Here is a 19,174-nt window from a genome sequence, read left to right on the forward strand (position 1 = left end):
CATAATCATCTCAACACTTCCTTCTCCAATGTACCGCTTTCACCATATCGAGACAAAAGTAGAGATCCAACTGCAGGGTTTTTTTCTTTTAGCTTCACAACGGATTATACATAACAGTCTAAGATTGTTTCCCGGTTTTGCTGGCTATCTTACCTAAGTAAATCTTCCTACATGTGATACTCAAGTGTATTCTGGAAAGTACTTGGAAACGTTGGTAGAACTGCATAATTAGTAAAAATGTGTGGAAGCCTCATTATAAGCTTTAACTGTAATGTTCATAAAAGATTTTACGAAATACCTAATACCTAATAATGATCTCATTAATTTAAAAAAAAAAACCTTTTAAGTAAGTCTTGTGTTTTCGTTTCTCAGCAGAGAAGAATGGTTCAATGGTTCTGTGGTCAGCATTTCCAAGAGCGAAATTTACATATTCACCGACTGATCTAAGAGCGAAATAAGAACAGGAGCGGGCTTCTTCTGTACTCCGCACACACACAGAAGTTTGTAAACTAAATTACTACAATTCAGTCTTTGCGGCCAAAATTGTGGATATAATGGAATATGCCAAGTTAATATTATCTCGCTGGAAACACATTTCTTCTAAGCTGCCCCAAATTATATAGCTTCTTCAAGTGTTGTTTGAAGCAATGGACACTAAAGGAACAAAAGCAACACTTGGCATACCACAAAGTTATGTTGGCGATGGACAGACCAAAAAGCTCCCACTTCTAGTCAAAAGAAAGCTTAAAAATATTGCTGGTGTCATCATTGCTCTCAAAACCCCACCTTCAGAAAATGGGAAAAGTAGTTTTGGCGGAATGCAGAACTTTATGAGACGCTAGAACATTATCTACGCGATTGTCTAGCCTTCAGTCGGATAAGAGGCGGTATATGCCACGATTCCAAACATTCCAACTTAAGAGACATTGGACAAGTGGAGTGAAAAAAAATGTTTTTTTACCAGTTGTTACGTTGAGCATGTGCCTAATAAGGCCGCCTGCGATATGGAGCTTATTCTCCTCTCTTTCCAACAAACCAAGCAACCAAGTATTGTGACAGCGGTTATTGACTTTATTATTTCAAACCCACTTTTGGACATTTTGAGGAACTATTCGATTATTTGTATTCTCCAGAAGGCCTGTCTAGCATAACAGTACTTAATAATTGTAATATTCAACTCATTTTATTATATAATTAATATTTAATTATCAATCAAATTCCAAAGGAACAGTGCACGCGCTGGCGGTAAAAAGCTGTGCAAACTCTGCTCGTGGGCTTCATTGTTGACTTCCTCTCTTGGGCCCTTGGGCCCTCGTGTCCTCGTACAATGCAAATCCAAAAAAAAAAAAACAGAATAAACAGAAATCCGCGTGTTTAAATAATGCATATGTTTTCGAGTGGTCATTTTTGGGTCCACACATGCATATGCATTGCCCCTGTCCTGGCTTACTTATTGTTATTCAACAATTGAACACCTTTTATCGGCATTAAGCTTTATTGACTCTCGGCTGTTATTTGCACATGTGTTGACTTTTATTTGTATTTACTTAACCGAGCCGAGTGTGACTTTTTCTGGTTTAATTAAAATTGCATGAAGTTGCATGCCAATGCATATATCACCAAATTCTCAAGCACCCAGTAGAGAAAATGTTATGATGAATAACTTGGTTGCTAATCAAACTCCTCTGAAGTTGCCTCCGAAGTAAGACAGCTGAAATATATAAGTGGTCGCCCATTTAAGTGGTATGACAAATTTGTATCTAGTTTTTTTTTATTATACCAGTTTACTTTATTTATGTCAGTTGTCTTTTCTATTCATACCTTACAAAAGGCTGTCAAAAGAAAACAGCTAAGGCATGTGAGTGACACATTAAGTTAGTATGATATGTTTCTATTCAATTTGAATTGGATTATACCAGTTGAATTAATTTATACCAGTTGTCTGTTTTATTCAAATTTTCCAAAGCGAAGACAGCTAAAATATGTGATTTACTCACTATAATTCAATTAAATTTATTTTTTTATTATACCAGTTTAATTTATTTATAAGCGTGGTCTGTTCCATTCGTTACTCTCAAATGGAAAACAGTCGATTGTTAAATGGAAAACAGCTAAAATATGTTAGTGACTCATTAAGTGGATATGATATGTTTCAAGTTTAAATTTCATTGTCCCAGTTTACTTGATTTATGCCAGTTGTCTGTTACATTTGGCACTCTCAAAGAAAAACATGTTATTGCATACTAATGTGATATAAAAAATTGATATTCTCTTTCTGCATACTTATACCATTTTACTTTATTTATACCAGTTACCTGTTCGACTCGTCCTTTTATAGAGCTTAGTGACGCAAAGTCATTTTAAGATATATTCTACTAAGAATAATAACGAAGTGAAATAAACTAATGGTAGATACTGCCTGTCGTACATGTGAAGCTAAGCAGCGGTCAATGCCTCTAGCAGTTCTCTCATATTCGAAATTCGCATAGGGCATACTTATACATAAATAAGTAAATACGCGATTTGTGCGAATGTGTTAAAGTTGCTTGCATATACAAATGTTCGTATGTATGTATTTTTGACACAGTCACAGTCACGGGTCAGGATTAACGAACGAAAACGAATTGAAAGTAAATATTTTCGGAAATCAACAAACAACCCAACGCTGTGCTTTTGCACATGTAAGACCTTTGTTACCCATTCGAGTGCAGGCAATGGTGCAAGTAAAAGGCTCACACTGACACACATATGTAAATGCATATAGGAGCAACCGATTTATAGCCACATCAAATTTGTAGAGTAACCTTTTTATTTTAACTCATGGGCGCCGCTTTTGAGCAAATAGAAGGTCAATTTCCATACATACATATGTTTGCGTTCTTTGTAAATAGATGCAACAGCTCTCAGCTTATACAAGAAATTGGTCTAAAAATATATACGATTGATGAAATATGAAATTTTTCACTTTGTAAACTTGTAGAGAACTCAAATTGTCTTTTGAATTAATATTAGACTTCAAACTATTCTTAAGATCCGTTTGACATTCAATTGATAAGGATATTTCGAGAGTAAAGTTTTTGTATCGATACTGGAATAAATTTGGAAGCATTTTAAAAAATTTTTTACTCTTCTTGCTGGAGCTAAGGTAGTATGAATCATACCTCAGAATCAAATTCGTGGGCAATTGCCAATTTAGTGTCGTTAACTTTTCCTTTCTCGGCTTATCCAAAACTCAGCTAAAGCGTAGGATGAGCCATACCAATTTCAATCGATGGACAATTTCACTTCCTCTCAGCCGCTTCATAGCTAAATGGAAAGCTGAAAAATTAAATTTACTGTTACCAGCTCTCCACAAAACTAAAAGTTATGGTTATCTGCAATTGCTAGTCTGTAATGTGCACAGTGTTTCATAATGTATAGTAACAGACCACTCTGATGTGTCGCGGTACTCGAAAGCTTCACCAAACAATAAACTTAAACTTCCTGGCTATTTAAACAAAAAACTGGTTCAGTAACGCCGGTTTATTCTAGAATTTGTATGGCGGCAAAATTTGTCTGTCTTTCAATTTGCAAATGAAGATTAAAGAAACTTTTAAAGCTCAAAACCCGACAGTTATCGGTTCTTCAGTACGCCACACCAATATGGTCGCCTGGATGTAGCGAAACGCAGACGAGAAAGCTACAGAAATGTCAGAACACTGCACTCCAGACTAAACCGGGATGCCTGTTGATGTTTCGCATGTCCCAATTAAGGAAAATAATGAACTCTCTCCCCCAAGCAGTTTCTGCTGTGGTATTTTTGTAGAAATCAACCCTGAAGTCACCTGCTTGTAGACGAATCGTCTCATAGGAGCATTAAGAGGTCCTTCCTCAACTATGGCGACGACATAAAACAATGCGCCGACCAGACTTCGTAACAAAATTTAGACGTGCATTGACCGTCTTTTACAGTGGAGCCATTAACACCTTCAGCGACTCCCTTTCAGTAAATGGCTTACTTGGAGGCAAACCACTACCCATTGCAGATGACGAGTTCAAGTTGCCGCTAGCAGCTTCGTTTTGGATACTGTAGCAAGTTAAACTTTTACTTATCAAGAATCGATCTTGAAATATCATATACATATATGTTCAGCGTGTAAGGAGTCCCCGCACGACATTAACCATCCCTTTGCATGGCCTGCTAACACTACACAAATGACACCCCTCACCTTATCGTCCAACAACGTCAGCACGTTTCCTGAGCCTTCCGTTGGATGACAACTTATCTGAACCTTACCATTCTAACGGGGACTAGATAACCGTTACAATAACAGCTATCAGCATTACTGTTGATATGGCTCCGGTTCTTTTTAGGCCCAAGCGGTGCGTCTTGAGTATACCAGTATGCCGACCCAAAGAAAGTTCTTCATAAATTCCAAAAACTAAAGCTTTATTTCGAATACCAAAACCTAAATTCTTCAGCGAAACTAATTAAAAATAAGGGAACTCTGAAGAGACTTGATCATTCACTAAAAAATGTTTTACGATTAAATTCGAATCCTCTGGCATTACTTCGGACCAGTAGGCCTATGAATGGCGTAGCAAATATTTCACAAAATAGTTTGAGAAATGATGATGAGAAATCAGGTTTCGATCTCATGTAACCTAAAGTCGCTTCAATTAGGTGGACCTGTCTTGATGGCTTTCAGAGAGTTTGCACCTTATTACGTTGGTGGTTTCAAGGTTTATTAATCCAAACAGATCCAACCCTCGGTATGCTGCGATTTCATCAATCCTTTGGGAGAGTAGAGCGCACACGGCCGCTTGAAAACAATTTATGATTGTGCGTTGAGCGCATTTTAACTGTTTGTTTAAACACTCGCTGACGAATTTATTACATCATTCCTGACTTTTAGTTGTGGCAGTGCTAAAATTAAAGTAGCCTAACTGCTAGTTATACGCTATGCCGTTAGTTCATACAATTTATTGCACTCAAGCTTAAAGTGTAGCATGCAATAAACTAACAACAGTTATTCACTTTAACGTCACTTAAGCTGCGTACGTGTTTGTGTCAGCGCATGTGAGAGATATGAACTGCCATATGAACTTGTTTACAGGTGCTCACTCCACACCGTCACGTACACATGCACACATGCGCACGTGTGTCGCCGCAATAAGCTACAAGTATGCAACACGAGCAAGCGACATTCCACGCGTTGCACGGACTTCCACTCGACTGTTGTTGTACATGTTACGGATACTCGCTGTTGCTTGTACGAGCTCAATATTGCACACCGGAAGTGCAGCTGCGCGCCTCGCACAACATACAGGTTGCACGTATATGTGTGTATGTGAGTAGGTGGTAGCAATTTACTGCGATTTAATGCAATGACATTTAAATTTATTGCCACTGATTCCAAATTTATTGTTTTGTCCGCGAAATGGTGTCAATTGAAAAAAATTATAGTCCACTCTCGCCGAATGAGTGCGCCAACTGATAGCCACCTGTATACGAAGAGGCTACAATGTGGCAGCTTTGGGTGTAAATAGTGGATTTAAAATATTTTGTCAGCACGTGGATGTGTGTGGGTGCGTAAAGGGTGAGGAAATAGGTGAATATAAATAATTCTTGAAACAATGTGGGCTGCAAGCATTATGATGACGAAAGACTTATTCAATTTATATACATGTACTACTATTTATTAAAGCCATAAAATCTCTCAGTTTTCGAGATCTTTCTGAAATTTTACCCACGTCTTTTTCTCTACAAGAAACTGTTTATTTGTAGAAACTGCTGATATCGGACCACTATAACGTAGCTGTCATACAAACTGATTGGTGAAAATAAAGTTATTGTGAAGCAGACTTTTTGTTTGTATAAAGTCGATTAAGTCATGTCCGACTGAGGCGCTTTATATGCTCATACATCAACTGCCCAAAGACGTCTTTAATCGGAAAGTACCAGCAAGTTGTGTTATCGCAATAAAATAATTAGGTGGTCGGAACCGCAAGGATTATGGATATAGCAGCATTCTGAACCACTTGAACTAAAGTAAAACAGAGCCTTCGAAATTAGATGTAGTCACGTGAAAGGAGAAGAGATTTAAAACGAGAGGTGGATGCTACCTATATCTATACTGACGGATCCAAAGGGACAGGAATGTACCACAGTGATCTTGACAACTCTCTCTATACGGCTACCAAACTCAGCCAGCATCCAAGCAGAAGTGTTTGGATAGAGAAAGGTTAAAAGTGCTATTGTATAGCTACGGGAGGATACGGAAATAACCATATTCACGGATAGTCAGGTGGCATTGCCTCCTTGTTTACGCCACAGCTTAGTTTTAGCGGAGTCAAGAATTGCATGAAGCCTTTACGCTCACTGGCAGGCTAACAGTCACACGAAAATATTTGGCAACTAAAATGCAGACGAGTTGGCAAAGCAAGGAGCTTTATACACATTCTGAACAAATAGCTCAGAACAGATAGAAATCAATTATCGAGATAACGATGGCCCAAGTAAGACAAGACTAAAACCAATGGCTTAATAAAAAGGTCCAGAAATATGTACATATATACTATCTTACGACTACAGTAACAGAGCACTGGTGTTTTCCACTTTCTCTGTAAATTTCCAGTTCTATCACATAGCCAACACAAAATAGTTAGAACCGAACAGACACTAAACCTTGAATGGCTAACTATAAAAAGCATAACGGACATAAGTAGCTTTACAGATATTACCAATTGTTTATGCGCAACGATGAACTGGAATGGCAAGATTATAAAAGTCCAGGGTGGCGCAAATCTCCAACTTTTCGATAACAGCTTTGTATAACGATTTGTCCTTTGCTTCAAAATATCCCTCTTCATTCGACGAAAATGTCTTCCCAGCGAGCATTATTTTGAGATCTGAGAACAGGAAATAGGCAATGGGGGCTAGGTCTGAAGAATATGGTGGATAAGGAGAATCAGTTTGAAGCGCAATTCATGAATTTTTACCATCGCTTTCCCTGACTTGTGACACGGTGCATTGACTTGGTGAAACATCACCTCCTACCTTCAAATGCGACCGCTTTTCGGCGATGTTGGTCCTTCCTTTTTTATAGTTTTCAATGAAAATTATTCCATGCGCATCCCCAAAATACGAACGCCATAACCTTGCCAGCCGATTATTGCGTTTTTCCACCCTTTAGAATGGGTTTATCATGTGCATTTGGATGACTATCAACTAAATTTCGGAGTGAAATGATGGAGCCGTGTTTCATCCAATGTCACATATCGCCAAAAACTTACGTTTATTACGCTTTAATATCTCGAAACACTACACCGAATTTTCATGGAGCAATATCCAGAGATTCGTCTTCAAGTCAAGTGTTTACTTCAACTGTATTTTTTCCCTTCAAAAAATAATATTTTATCAACAAGCGGAATTCATTTTTATCCAGTTTTTCACAATAACAAAAGTTGCTTCGCTCAAAATGATATAATTCACAAACTTATGACCCGACAGTTGATAAATTTATACATGAACTTTATGGAGGTTAAAGCTAACTTATAATCAAATGGATTTAATCTTAGTGACACCATCTATGTGTCAGGCCGGTATAATCGGTGTTCGTGTACACAAGTAATTTACGCTCTAGACATAATAATATTCCCACTTGGGGATATGCTCAAAATTCACAAAAAATTACTACTCTACACTTTATTTAAATATTTATATTTTCATTATATTTCTATTAAGACGTCATATTATAAAGGAATACTCGGAAGGTGAGAACTCGGGCATTCAACCTTTGAGTAACTTCTTAATTCTGGTTGAGGTCTTCTTCTTCTTCTTCCTTCTAAACGGTGTGCATGGTTTGAAGCCCTCGGTGAGTTTGAAACCTCTACAAGCTCCAACGCCAACGCTCTGCATTTCTGAAATTTTTTTAAACAATTTTGAAATGGTTTACAAACGCACAGACAAATCGACGTACGATTATTCGGCGCACGAGCACATTTTTCCTTTCGGGCTGCGCAGTTCGTCATTAGTCGACACTGCTTGCCGACCTTTTGGCAGCCAACCACCTTATCGTTGACACATCTTATATTCTGGCAATTCTTGACGACGCTGCAACGTCCGCTGCCAGTGGTGCCACTTATGAGAGAGCAACGTTCGATTTTCGATCTGCTCAGCACTATATGTAGAAGAATTTGGGCGCTGTAAACCTTTCAGAAAATATTTTTCCGTAACACTCACGTGGTATATTCTGTCGCCTCCTTGCACAGTTCATCTCATTTAGTGTACATTCCTTGATTTTTAGGCATTGCGCTGGCTCCTGTTGCACAATGCATACCGATGTGCTCGGCACATTAATTCGACACTCGCCGGGACACTTCGATTGGCCCAGAGCGTTCGCAGTGAAGAAGAGACCTTCAGACGTCCAAGTTCATAAATTATGTTTGATAAGTATGTATGTAAGACTAGGCGAAAATGTTTCTCTACTCACCTAAAACTAAAATAGATTTACACATTTTGAGAATACTCGGTTTATGGAAGTTTTACGGTGGTTCTCCACATATGCCGTAGTTGTCCACTATTTATGCAAAAATTTTTACACTCATTTTTATAAGTCTCTGTTATATATATAAATATTTATAAATATAATTTATTTTGCTTGTTTCTTATGAAAGTCACTTATAAGAAAGATTTATTGAATTGCAGTTGATTTCTTTACAAAATGAATTCTTTGCTGAAATGACTTCTTAATACCTCTCACACATATGCCTTCTTTGCAGATATTCTTTTGAGTTCAATATTTACTCAAAAGACAAAAGTAAATTGACCCAATTCTTAAAAGTTCATTGCTCCTCATAATTTTATCAGAAGAAATGTCTGATTAATGTAGACTTAATTAAAAAACTCATTCACAACTAGACTGGTCATAAATTTAAGCAATTATATGCAATAATAACAAAGAAAAAAGTCTTCAACTGGGAGATTGATGGATTGAACAAGCGCAGACAAAATTAAAATAAAATAAATATGGTTAAAAAAAACACGCTTTTAAAGCATATCAAACTAAAAAGAGAAAAATAATTCTTTGTATAAACTAACAATAATAATGAAAGAAAAATTCCTGCATTACTGTGAAAATAGCGTTGATTTCTCGACATAAAACAAGTAAGGAAGGGCTAAGTTCGGGTGTCACCGAACATTTTGTACTCTCGCATGATAAAGTGATAATAATTTACATATTTTTTTATTTTTCTGTAGTATTAATTAGATTGGATCAATTTGTGTACTTTGAGTATTGAATTGCATTTTCATTTCCTAGTGTTTATATTATACAGATAAGGCATCAGAGGGAATTCAAAATAGCGTTATATTGAATGAAGGCGTGGTTGTGAACCGATTTCACCCATATTTCGAACATGTCATCAGGGTGTTAGGAAAATATTATGTACGGGAATTTCATTGAAATCGGTTGAGTAGTTCCTGAGATATGGGTTTTGGTCCATAATTGGATTTTAATAAAATTACGTGCAAATATGCCCCTCCTTAATGCGATCCTTTGTGCCAAATTTCACTATAATATCTTTATTTATGGCTTAGTTATGACACTTTATAGGTTTTCGGTTTTCTCCATTTTGTGGGCGTGGCAGTGGGCCGATTTTGCCCATCTTCGAACTTAACCTTCTTATGGACCCAAGAAAGACGTCTACCAAGTTTCATCATGATATCTCAATTTTTACTCAAGTTACAGCTTGCACGGACGGACGGACGGACAGACAGACATTCGGATTCCAACTCTACTCGTCACCGTGATCACTTTGTATATAGTATAACCCTATATCTGACTCTTTTAGTTTTAGGACTTACAAACAACCGTTATGTGAACAAAACTATACTCGTAATACTCTCCTTAGCAACTTTGTTGCGAGAGTATAAAAATATGTCACAAATTTTTCCTTCATTATTATTGTTAGTTTATACAAAGAATTATTTTTCACTTTTTAGTATGGCATGCTTTAAAAACGTGTTTTTAGTTTTTTTAGCTATATTTATTTTTAATTTTTTAGTTTGATGTGTGAAACCCCAAATTTGTTAAAATATGAACTATGACATGTAGTAATGGTTAAGTAAATAATAAAGTATATTCCTGATATTTATGATGTCCCGCGGGAACCAAAAAAGTAACGGTACGAACTTGGCTGAATCCATTTCTTTTGTTCTTGACTAGCACTTATAATTCAAGCAGTCGACCCGGAAAGTAGGTAAACTAGGTAGGTGGGTTGTTTCATTTTCCAATTTTTCAGGTAGAGGGGTTCAAATATTAGGTATGTAGAATATTTCTTTGTGTATTTTAAATTTTTACGAATTCTTATTTTATATTGAAAAAATCTATTTTTTATGAGATTTACCAATATTGTAAAAAATAAACGAATATAATGTAAATCCTATTCTCCGCCATTAGATTCGATGACAATTTTTGAAAAGCTCACACCGACGTGACAGCCAAAGTTTAAAAAAAAGGAGTTTTCTGTTGCAGTTGCTCTTCGGAGGCGCTTTGAAAACTAGTATCTGAATTTTTTTTACTACAAAAGTTCTATTATAAGTATTATTTTTTTATTACCTAAAAGTCACATGTTTTACATTATTTGATATTATTTCTTCTGGTGGACGGTTATATATACATATGTATATCTATGTATATAAAGTACACTTTCTTTAAGGATATACATATATTTCAGTATATACATATGCTTTTCAAATGTCACCCATACTAGTTTTATATAGATATTGCATACTTTTAATCTCATCTTATTGGTGAGCTGCTTAAACCTACTATCGCCTTCCTACAGTGTCGCTCAAATATTCTAGGTTTCAGTAGCACTTAAAAAAAAGTTACAAACAAACATAAATACAAGTGAAGCTAATAAAAGCGTGTTAAAAACAGTTTTTTCTTCATCTGCAAGACTATCGAATCGAATAAGCACTAGTGTTCGTTCAAAATGTAGGAATTGGAAAGGTAATTTCACGAAGTTTGTACCAGCTATATTCAAATAAACCCAACTCAACGGATAAAATACACCCCTATTGTATTAAATTCAACTGAGTAATTCTGTTCAAATATTATGATGTTGTAGTAATAGATGCAGCTTTAACGGGGTTTTCAATAGGGACGCTACAAAAGGAGACCGACAAAAACCGAGGCCATGTTTTTATCCGCTCTTTTCACATTTCTTTTCAGTAAAATTTGCCATTTCATCATGGAAAGACTTACGATCCAAGAAGCCGAAATTTTTAAAGTTTCTACCGAAATTCGGAGACAGTGGCTTCAACTTTGAGACCTCTAGGTCCAAATTATGGTCATCATAATCATACTGTCAGATCAACAATTGAGCATATAGTGAAAAAATTTGAATCCACAGGCACAGTACGAAATGTTCCCGTGCCAGTTACGCAATGAAGTGCCCATAGGGTGGAGAATATTGCTGCCGCTAGCACATCAATTGAGGAAGACACAAATCAGACTCTCACACGTTGTTCTCAAGCGTTGGGCATCTCTGTGACGTCGTTGTGGCAAAGCACACAACGAATGAACTTATTGAAATCCACGTTCGGTGAACGTGTTATCTCACGAAATGGCTCGGTCAGTTGGCCGCCTCGGCCATGCGATTTGACGCCATTAGACTATTTAATTATTATTGTATTTTGTCAATACGTACGAATATCGACCGATTTATGCTTAAAAACCAATGAAAATTGGATTCAGCGTCTGGACTTCTGCAAGCGTGCCTGTGTTAGACATGCAAAAAAAGTCGAGTTCCACACATAATGCATCGAATGTACTTTCACAGGAATAATGAATTTCATTGATATCCCAAACCAAACATTTGTAGCGCTCTTACTGAAAAACCCCTTACTTGCTTACAAACATTTTGATCCTACTAGTTTCCCCAGAAGGTATGAACCGCTGTAAAACTAAAGAATAGGTTAGGTTCAATAGTTGATTGCCGAGATTAAGAACGCAGCTGTACAGTATTTTGTGAAGTCAGGAATATAATGAAAATCGATTTGATACAGCCTCACTCCATAGTAAAAAAGAAAAATTGAGATATTTCTACTTCATTTAGTTCCAAGCGCCTTCTACAACTGATTTCCGGTAAGATTTTCAACCTTATCATTTCGACATCAAAAACCAATGATCACTTAGAACCCGTACAACTAGAAAAGGCTAGACTAACTGAGGACATAAAGCTTACTAAACCTTTTGTGATCAACTTTAGATAAAAAACATCCAGCGAAAACGCAAGAACTGTTGGTAGTCCAACGCTGACCACGCTCCCGTGAAGCCCACATATACAGTGGTAAAACACACGAAGAGGACGAAGCTTTGACTTCAAGGAGCCTTTTCTTGCCAGATTGTCAGATTTGCAGGTACCTGCGATTCCGCAATCTTTCTAGTTTTTTCACGAAGTGAGTTGATAGCCTTGAACGCACGGTTAGTTGGCTCAAGTCTAGTATCGCAGTTTATTATCACAGTGAAGAGTTACTTCTTTGAAGCAGGCAGCACTCCGCAGCAGCAGATCTACTGCTATATTAAGGACAGCATCCTCGACTGGAAAAATGCTGCAGTGATTAGGAAGACTACAAATAATGTTGATAGATAGTTCTTAACAATATACTCCTCCACCAAACTTCTCCAGTAGGTTCTACCCACCCACATATTCTAAATTTCTCCCAAATATAGGTATCATCGATTCGCCATTACTCTGCAATAGCAACATGTTCAAGTTGATTTTGATACAAGAAAGTATACGGCTACCTCATTAAAGTGGTACCGAATTCTTCAACGTCACCAGGTTTTATTTTATAGATTTTAGAAAACGGTTACTACTGTGAATAGTTCAAAGTTTTTCAATAAAAAAAAAAACCATAACACTTTTTAAGATATATAATAACGAGTAATCCAAATAGATAACGATGAAGCGGACGTTCTATTGCCCGAACATGAAGAAGCTCGAATAGCAATTATCCGACTGAAGAGAAACAAAGTGGCGGAGGCCGAAGGATTGCCGGCCGAGTGTCCTCTGCCCAATCCACAATAAGGGAGACCCCACAATCTGTACCAACTACCGTGGGATAAGCCTCCTCAACATCGCATATAAGGTTCAATCGTGTGCATTGTGGAAAAGATTCAACTAATTGGACCTTATAAGTGTGGTTTGAGGCGTCAAATCATGGAAAATAGCAGTAAAACGAGGAGCGACACCTCTTCGTCGATTCCAATTTCTTTCACGCTTCGCTCAACTTTTGGTCAACTTAATCGGTCTATTGTGCATACTACTCGTATTCCCATCTTAAGACCCAGCACTCAATAAGCCATTCCGGCCGCAGTGAAGAATATATAGCAGTCGTAGCTGAAAGTGTACACGAAAACCGTCGAGAGACCATTCGGCGCCATTCGCAGCAGCTCGGACTGACGTATGGAACAAAGAGTTCCAAGAAGATCTTACGTTTTCGAGCCAAATTTTGTTCAGCGATGAGGCGTAAAATTGCTGCATTTGGCACGAAGAGCAACCCGAAGAGGTTCAAGCGCTGCCATTTCATCCAGTAAAAACAATGGTTTAGTGTGGTGATTCCATCGACAACAAATTTCAACAAGACAGCGCCATTTTCCAGACATCGCATCAATTAATTGATTTATTGAGAGAACACTTCGGTGAGAAATCATTTCACGTTTTGGGCCGGTCGATTGGCCACCAAAATCGTGTCATATTACGCCGTTAGACGTTTTTCTGTGGAGATATGTAAAGTTTAAAGTATATGAGTATGAGTATATTAAGCTTCGATTCAGGCCTTTAAGCAAAACATCACGCGTATCACTCCAAATGTACCAGTCCAAATATTCGACTGAGTCAACGAAAATTGGACTCAACGGAAGGACAATCTGAGACGTAGCCGCGGCCAACGTAGATATAATATTTAAAAAATAAATACCAAAAAATGTTCTTTCGAATGATAACAAACATTCCCCATTAAATTTGAAGTTTTTGTATTTTTTCTTTAAAAAAGTAAGGAACCTCGAAATAAATCACCCTTTATATTAAACAATATACTTAGTGCAAAATTCGAAACTGACATTTGCTAACCGATATCTAGATATGTGTGGATTGACAACGAAACAGCGAACAAAAATAGCGGACAATGGTCAGTTCAGTTGGGTTTACATTGACCAAACCAATTGAATACTGTCTGTCGGCTTCAATAAGTAAAATTGTTGAATCGGAACATCCATCCGAGATATTTGAAATGCCATTACATGAGCAATAACTAACTCTTTTGGTAGTTGTTTCTGTATCGATGAATGTTGCATCATTATGCTAACAAATCCATGAAAAATATCGTCATGCCTCTTGAACTCACAGAGACGACTCATCATTGCAAAAGGCGAATCAAACTATTCAGTTTTGGTAACAAATATTCTCTGAACATGTGGTGTAACTACAAAGAGACTATGACTGTAAACCCAGAAATGCAGTGATTAGTTATACAGCAAGGTACATATACATACATACTATGTATCCTTTCCTCTTCGGAGTATTGACGAATTCAAGGCAAACATTCGCACTCAAATCTTTGACATAACTCCCGAGATAATTTCGTAGTCACCAATAAACTTCAAAATAAATTATTAAATCCAATTTAAATGAAAATTTCCAGTATAAATGTTGGGTTTATTTTTGTTTATAACCCCGCTTTATCCCTTTTAATTTAAGTGTCACTTTACGAAACTCATAGTTATAATAATAATAAAGGTTCGACGTATTATTTTGAAAGAATAATTTTTGACTTTATTTTAACAAATATCTCTTCAAATCTACTAAAATTTCCAAATATTATCTTAATTAGTTAAATGATTCCAAAAATTTAATGCTTGATTGTTCGGCACTCGTTTCCTTATAGGTCCCTGCAGTTAACCGGACGTTGGCCCACCTTAAGCTTGCAACATCCCTTCAGATTAGAAACGATCCAATCTAGATTGAGTAATGAGAAAGATAATACATAAATAAATACAAAGTATGATTATATCAGACAACGGTACTTACTGTTACGGGGCTTTGATTGACAGTTGAGGTTACGTAAGGCGCACTGGTTAGCTACGCGACGACAAAGTTTTCCATTTCGGCTGCGCACACATAATGACGGACCAGTGGTGGTACACCTAACAGGCTTACGTGGGCATGCAGGAGGTGCGGCAGTTCTTGTTGCTGCTCTTGCTGGTCTAGGACCTCGAGTAGGTCTCCAGGTTGGTCTAGTCGGTCTCCAGGTTGGCCTAGTCGGTAGTGTTCTCCAAGTGGGTGGTGTCCACCGAGTTGGTCTAGTCGGTCGAGTTGGTGGTCTGGTCGGTCGTGTTGGTGGTCTAGTCGGCCGTGTTGGTCTAGTCGGTCGTGTTGGGGGTCTAGTCGGACGTGTTGGTGGTCTAGTCGGTCGTGTGGGTCTAGTTGGTCGCCTTGTGGGCCACCAGCCTTGGACTTCTGGGCCGGGCTGAGCTTCAGCCATTATTATTAGGACGACTAAGAGCGTAGCTCCGAAAACTGAAAACGGAATACAATTATTAATAAAGTATCTGGTTGAAAGATTCTTGAACTTACGGAATGTAAATAAATTCCTGGGCATTTTTCTTCCAATTTTTCGAACCGCTTGCTTCGATGTACTGTGAGTGTGGAACTCAACTGATGTCTTCACAACAGTTCCTACGATGTTATATACTTGAACAGATCTCACGGAACAAATGATTTCTGCTTTAACACTTGTTTAATTATTTTCAATTAAATCAATGCATTTAGTGAATGGACTGTCTGAAATGCTTTTATTTGTTTGTTGCTTCGTTTGTAGTTACCATTTTGTGTAGAACCAGATAGCTTTGTTTTTACAAAAATTAATTTTGAATACCATATATCTTTACTTGTGCATTTAGTAATAATTTGTGTTCTTTTTTTATTTTCAGCAACCTCAGGCGGAAATCGGGGTAAGTGAGATCATATACTATCTATTATATATGAAAACAATAAAATTATAAAAAATACGAAAGTCAGCCACTCCTCTCAATCATTCGAAGAAACTATTTGACAGTTTGTAGTTCGCAAGTCCGTTTAAAGACATCTTAATTTCGAAAACTTCAATTCATTCGCGTCGTCTTTTCGGTGCTTGGTTCCAGTTGGAAATACCAAGCGAAATTATGTCGCTCTCCACCTGATTTTTTCAATGTAGAGGTCTTTTCCTGCCTCTGCTTCCACCTTATTCAATACCATCAAAGTTGGTGTGCTTTTATCCGTTCGAACGTCATGGCCTGGCTGGCTTGCAAGTGGACCTTGAATCATTTGAAATGATTTCAAAAGAAAAACAAGAAAAAACGTTAACTTCGGTTGCACCGAAGCTAAATACCCTTCACAGGTGCATTTCTCTTAGTGACTATGTGTTCAGTTTGTATGGATGCTATAGAAATTCGTTCTGAACAATTTTTTGGAGACCATATTGTTTCCTTAAGCAGTAATCCATGCTAAATTTCGTGAAGATACATTGTCAAATGTGAAAGATTTCCATACAAGCGCTTGATTCCGATCGTTCAGTTTATATAGCAGCTATATGTTATAGTGGTCCGTTATCGGCAGTTCCAACAAATGAGCAGCTTCTTGAAGAGAAAATGACGTTTGCAAAATTTTAAAATGATATCTTAAAAACTGATGGACTAGTTCGTATATATACAGAGAGATGGACAGATAGACGGGCATGTCTAAACCGACTAAGCTCTACATACTGATCATTTATATATATACTTTATAGGGTCTCCGACCCTTCCTTCTGGGTGTTACAAACTTCGTGAAAAACTGAATATACTCTGTTCAGGGTATAACAAGACCATGTTATAGTCAAGATTCGACATATTGAGTGCAGAGTTCAATAAGAATTAGATACTTTAGGGGATACATGGGTTTACGGGTTTCAAAAAAGCGAATATTGTCCAGCTTTGAGAACGTGTGGGCTCAAGGCTAGCTAGGCTAAGTGCGCCGTCTTTAAACGCGTTTTTCTCGAAATCGTGATTTTGAAGTCGGTTGGCAAGATTTTTCTGAGATTTTCATGAAATTTTATACAGGTTTTTGAGATACAATTCTTAAGGACTTCAATGAACGAGTTTTTGAACTATTGAAAAGACATGTCGCGAAATTTTCACTGCAAATTTAATTTTTTTGTAAAAATGTCTGCCAATAATCCAATTTTCAGAATTTTGAGAATTTTTCCTTCGACTAACTTAATGTTTTAACTAGAACACGTATTTTTTCACTTTAGTTGATTGTATAAGGAGTTATCCTGCCAACGCGGGCCCATTTTTTTTCAAAATTTTTTTCCAAAAATTTCAGAATTTTGTTTGTGTGTAAAAATTAAAAATTCTAATGAAATATTTTATTTTTTATATGATAAAAAAATTGTTGAATAAGACTGTTTTTTACCCGAGGAAACCCCTGTAGCCCCTTTAGGGGGTTATATTTAGGAAGGAGGCATGGTTTTGGTCCGAATAGACCACTTATTTATCCCAAAAGTGGAAATTTATGAGCTATCACTTTAAACGAATGTTAATCCGCTGTGATTGATTCAGATTAGATCCCGTATTCCTCAAAAATTTAACTGCTTGCGTCGATAATATTACTACCATCTCTCGACAAGAGATCTAAATGTGAAAAGAGCCCGGGAGAACAGCTTTTTATGTAAATTATGTATATATTAGAGCAGGTTGAGTCAGAGAGAGCCAATAAAACGGAAATATCGCAAATGCGTGAAATGTTCTATGGATCATTCTGATCAACTCCGTGTAAAGAACTATGGGTCTAAAACCGGTTCCGAGTCAGCAATTTTTCGTGCGAAGTTATTTTTACGAATTATAAGATAATTATAATTTGTCAGTTTTTGAAATATTGCAATGAAATTAAATAGATAGGTGCATTTTGATATTCTTTCGATTATTTTTCGGAATCGGCAAGATCAGAAAACTTTATCACATATCTCTCATACATACAAGCGATTATTCAGATTTCTTAGAATATATTTTATAGAATATTTCCAGCATAACTTGATTTTATAGTAAAAAATCGACCCACTCTAATGTATATATATTGCTTTCTTTGCCTAGGCGATATTGCTTTTAAGAATTCTAAGTGTTACGTCTGTTATAATTCGTTCTGTACATTGGGTGAACCCCGAAATTTGAATCGAACTTAATTCGTTGTTACACCTCAGGTCCTATATTTAAAATCGCCTACATTGGATGAAATTACAGTTATTTCAATAAATGCAAAAGTGTGCATATATGTAAGGAGTAAAATTTGGATAATTTCTTCGGAGATTTCATCCCATGTCAAATTTCTTGAAGTTTTCTCGTCACATGGAAAGCTCTCCTACAAATGAGCATCTCCTTGAAGAGAAAAAAATATTTGTAAAATTTGTAAGGTCGATATCTCAAACATTGAGGGATATTGAAAGGCTGACGGACATGGCTAAAAGCTCTCTAAAAATCGCTGAGACACACGAATTGATGAAAAGAGATTGAATTGGAAAAAAGTGGTTTCTCCCATTAACCTTTTCGTATTCGCCTAATCTATCCCAATAGAACTATTTTCGAAACTGAAAACCAATATGAAAAGAGCATTTTCATTACGATATCCCACATCAAAAAGTCCATACATGGGTTGGTTACTCATTCCTAAAGTTGTGCTGAGTTTAATGGAACTTTTTTGGAATTATTAATGACTTTCAATTATTTAGAAAGAACAATTTTTGCAGTGAGTTAGAGTCTAAATGGTAGATTGAGAACATAATACATACTAGAAGACCTTTGACTTTTTTCCTGAAATCGAATAGCTGTTTGTTGAATACTCTGTTCGTCGGGCAAGAGCGATATAAGCACCGCAAAAAGAGCAAGTTTTTTAGTCCAATTACGTACTTCGCGAACGATTCATACATAAATCATAGTTATGACCAAAATTTTAAGCATAAAACATTTTTAAAGACTTTAAATCGGTTTATTGTTTTTGTAGTTATATATATTACATACATATATTACATATATATTTTATATATATTTACACTTATTAATTTTAAAGGCTTCAAAGCTCTTCTTAATTACAATTTTAATACATTTCTTCG

General features: G+C 36.7%; 2 protein-coding genes across 2 annotated transcripts; both read right to left on the reverse strand.

The window, feature by feature from the left end:
* Window positions 1-7,771: 7,771 nt before the first annotated feature.
* Window positions 7,772-8,499, reverse strand: LOC120774602. The gene is made up of 4 exons (XM_040104332.1): window positions 8,475-8,499; window positions 8,225-8,398; window positions 7,962-8,162; window positions 7,772-7,902 (listed from the first exon to the last, which is right to left on the reverse strand). Exons 1-4 carry the CDS (start codon window positions 8,497-8,499, stop codon window positions 7,772-7,774), a joined length of 531 nt encoding a protein of 176 aa, XP_039960266.1.
* A 6,433-nt stretch (window positions 8,500-14,932) lies between these two features.
* LOC120774741 (salivary glue protein Sgs-4-like) lies at window positions 14,933-15,652 on the reverse strand. Its single transcript, XM_040104496.1, has 3 exons — window positions 15,628-15,652; window positions 15,082-15,570; window positions 14,933-15,009 (listed from the first exon to the last, which is right to left on the reverse strand). The coding sequence occupies exons 1-3, from the start codon at window positions 15,650-15,652 to the stop codon at window positions 14,933-14,935; spliced, it is 591 nt and encodes a 196-aa protein (XP_039960430.1).
* Window positions 15,653-19,174: the final 3,522 nt, after the last annotated feature.

This window comes from Bactrocera tryoni, chromosome 4 (assembly GCF_016617805.1).
Source record: "Bactrocera tryoni isolate S06 chromosome 4, CSIRO_BtryS06_freeze2, whole genome shotgun sequence".
In the NCBI taxonomy this organism is placed as follows: Eukaryota; Metazoa; Arthropoda; class Insecta; order Diptera; family Tephritidae; genus Bactrocera; species Bactrocera tryoni.

Bases quoted from the DNA above. Each gene is read 5' to 3' on its own strand.
- LOC120774602 (XM_040104332.1), bottom strand. From the start codon at position 8,499: ATGTGTAAATCTATTTTAGTTTTAG. The intron at 8,163-8,224 runs GTGAGTGTTACG...TTCTACATATAG, and splicing joins GAGGCGACAGAATATACCAC to TGCTGAGCAGATCGAAAATC. The intron at 7,903-7,961 runs GTACGTCGATTT...AAAAAATTTCAG, and splicing joins TGCTCGTGCGCCGAATAATC to AAATGCAGAGCGTTGGCGTT.
- LOC120774741 (XM_040104496.1), bottom strand. From the start codon at position 15,652: ATGCCCAGGAATTTATTTACATTCC. The intron at 15,571-15,627 runs GTAAGTTCAAGA...TTCCGTTTTCAG, and splicing joins CAGGAATTTATTTACATTCC to TTTTCGGAGCTACGCTCTTA. The intron at 15,010-15,081 runs GTAAGTACCGTT...TACTCAATCTAG, and splicing joins TCAATCAAAGCCCCGTAACA to ATTGGATCGTTTCTAATCTG.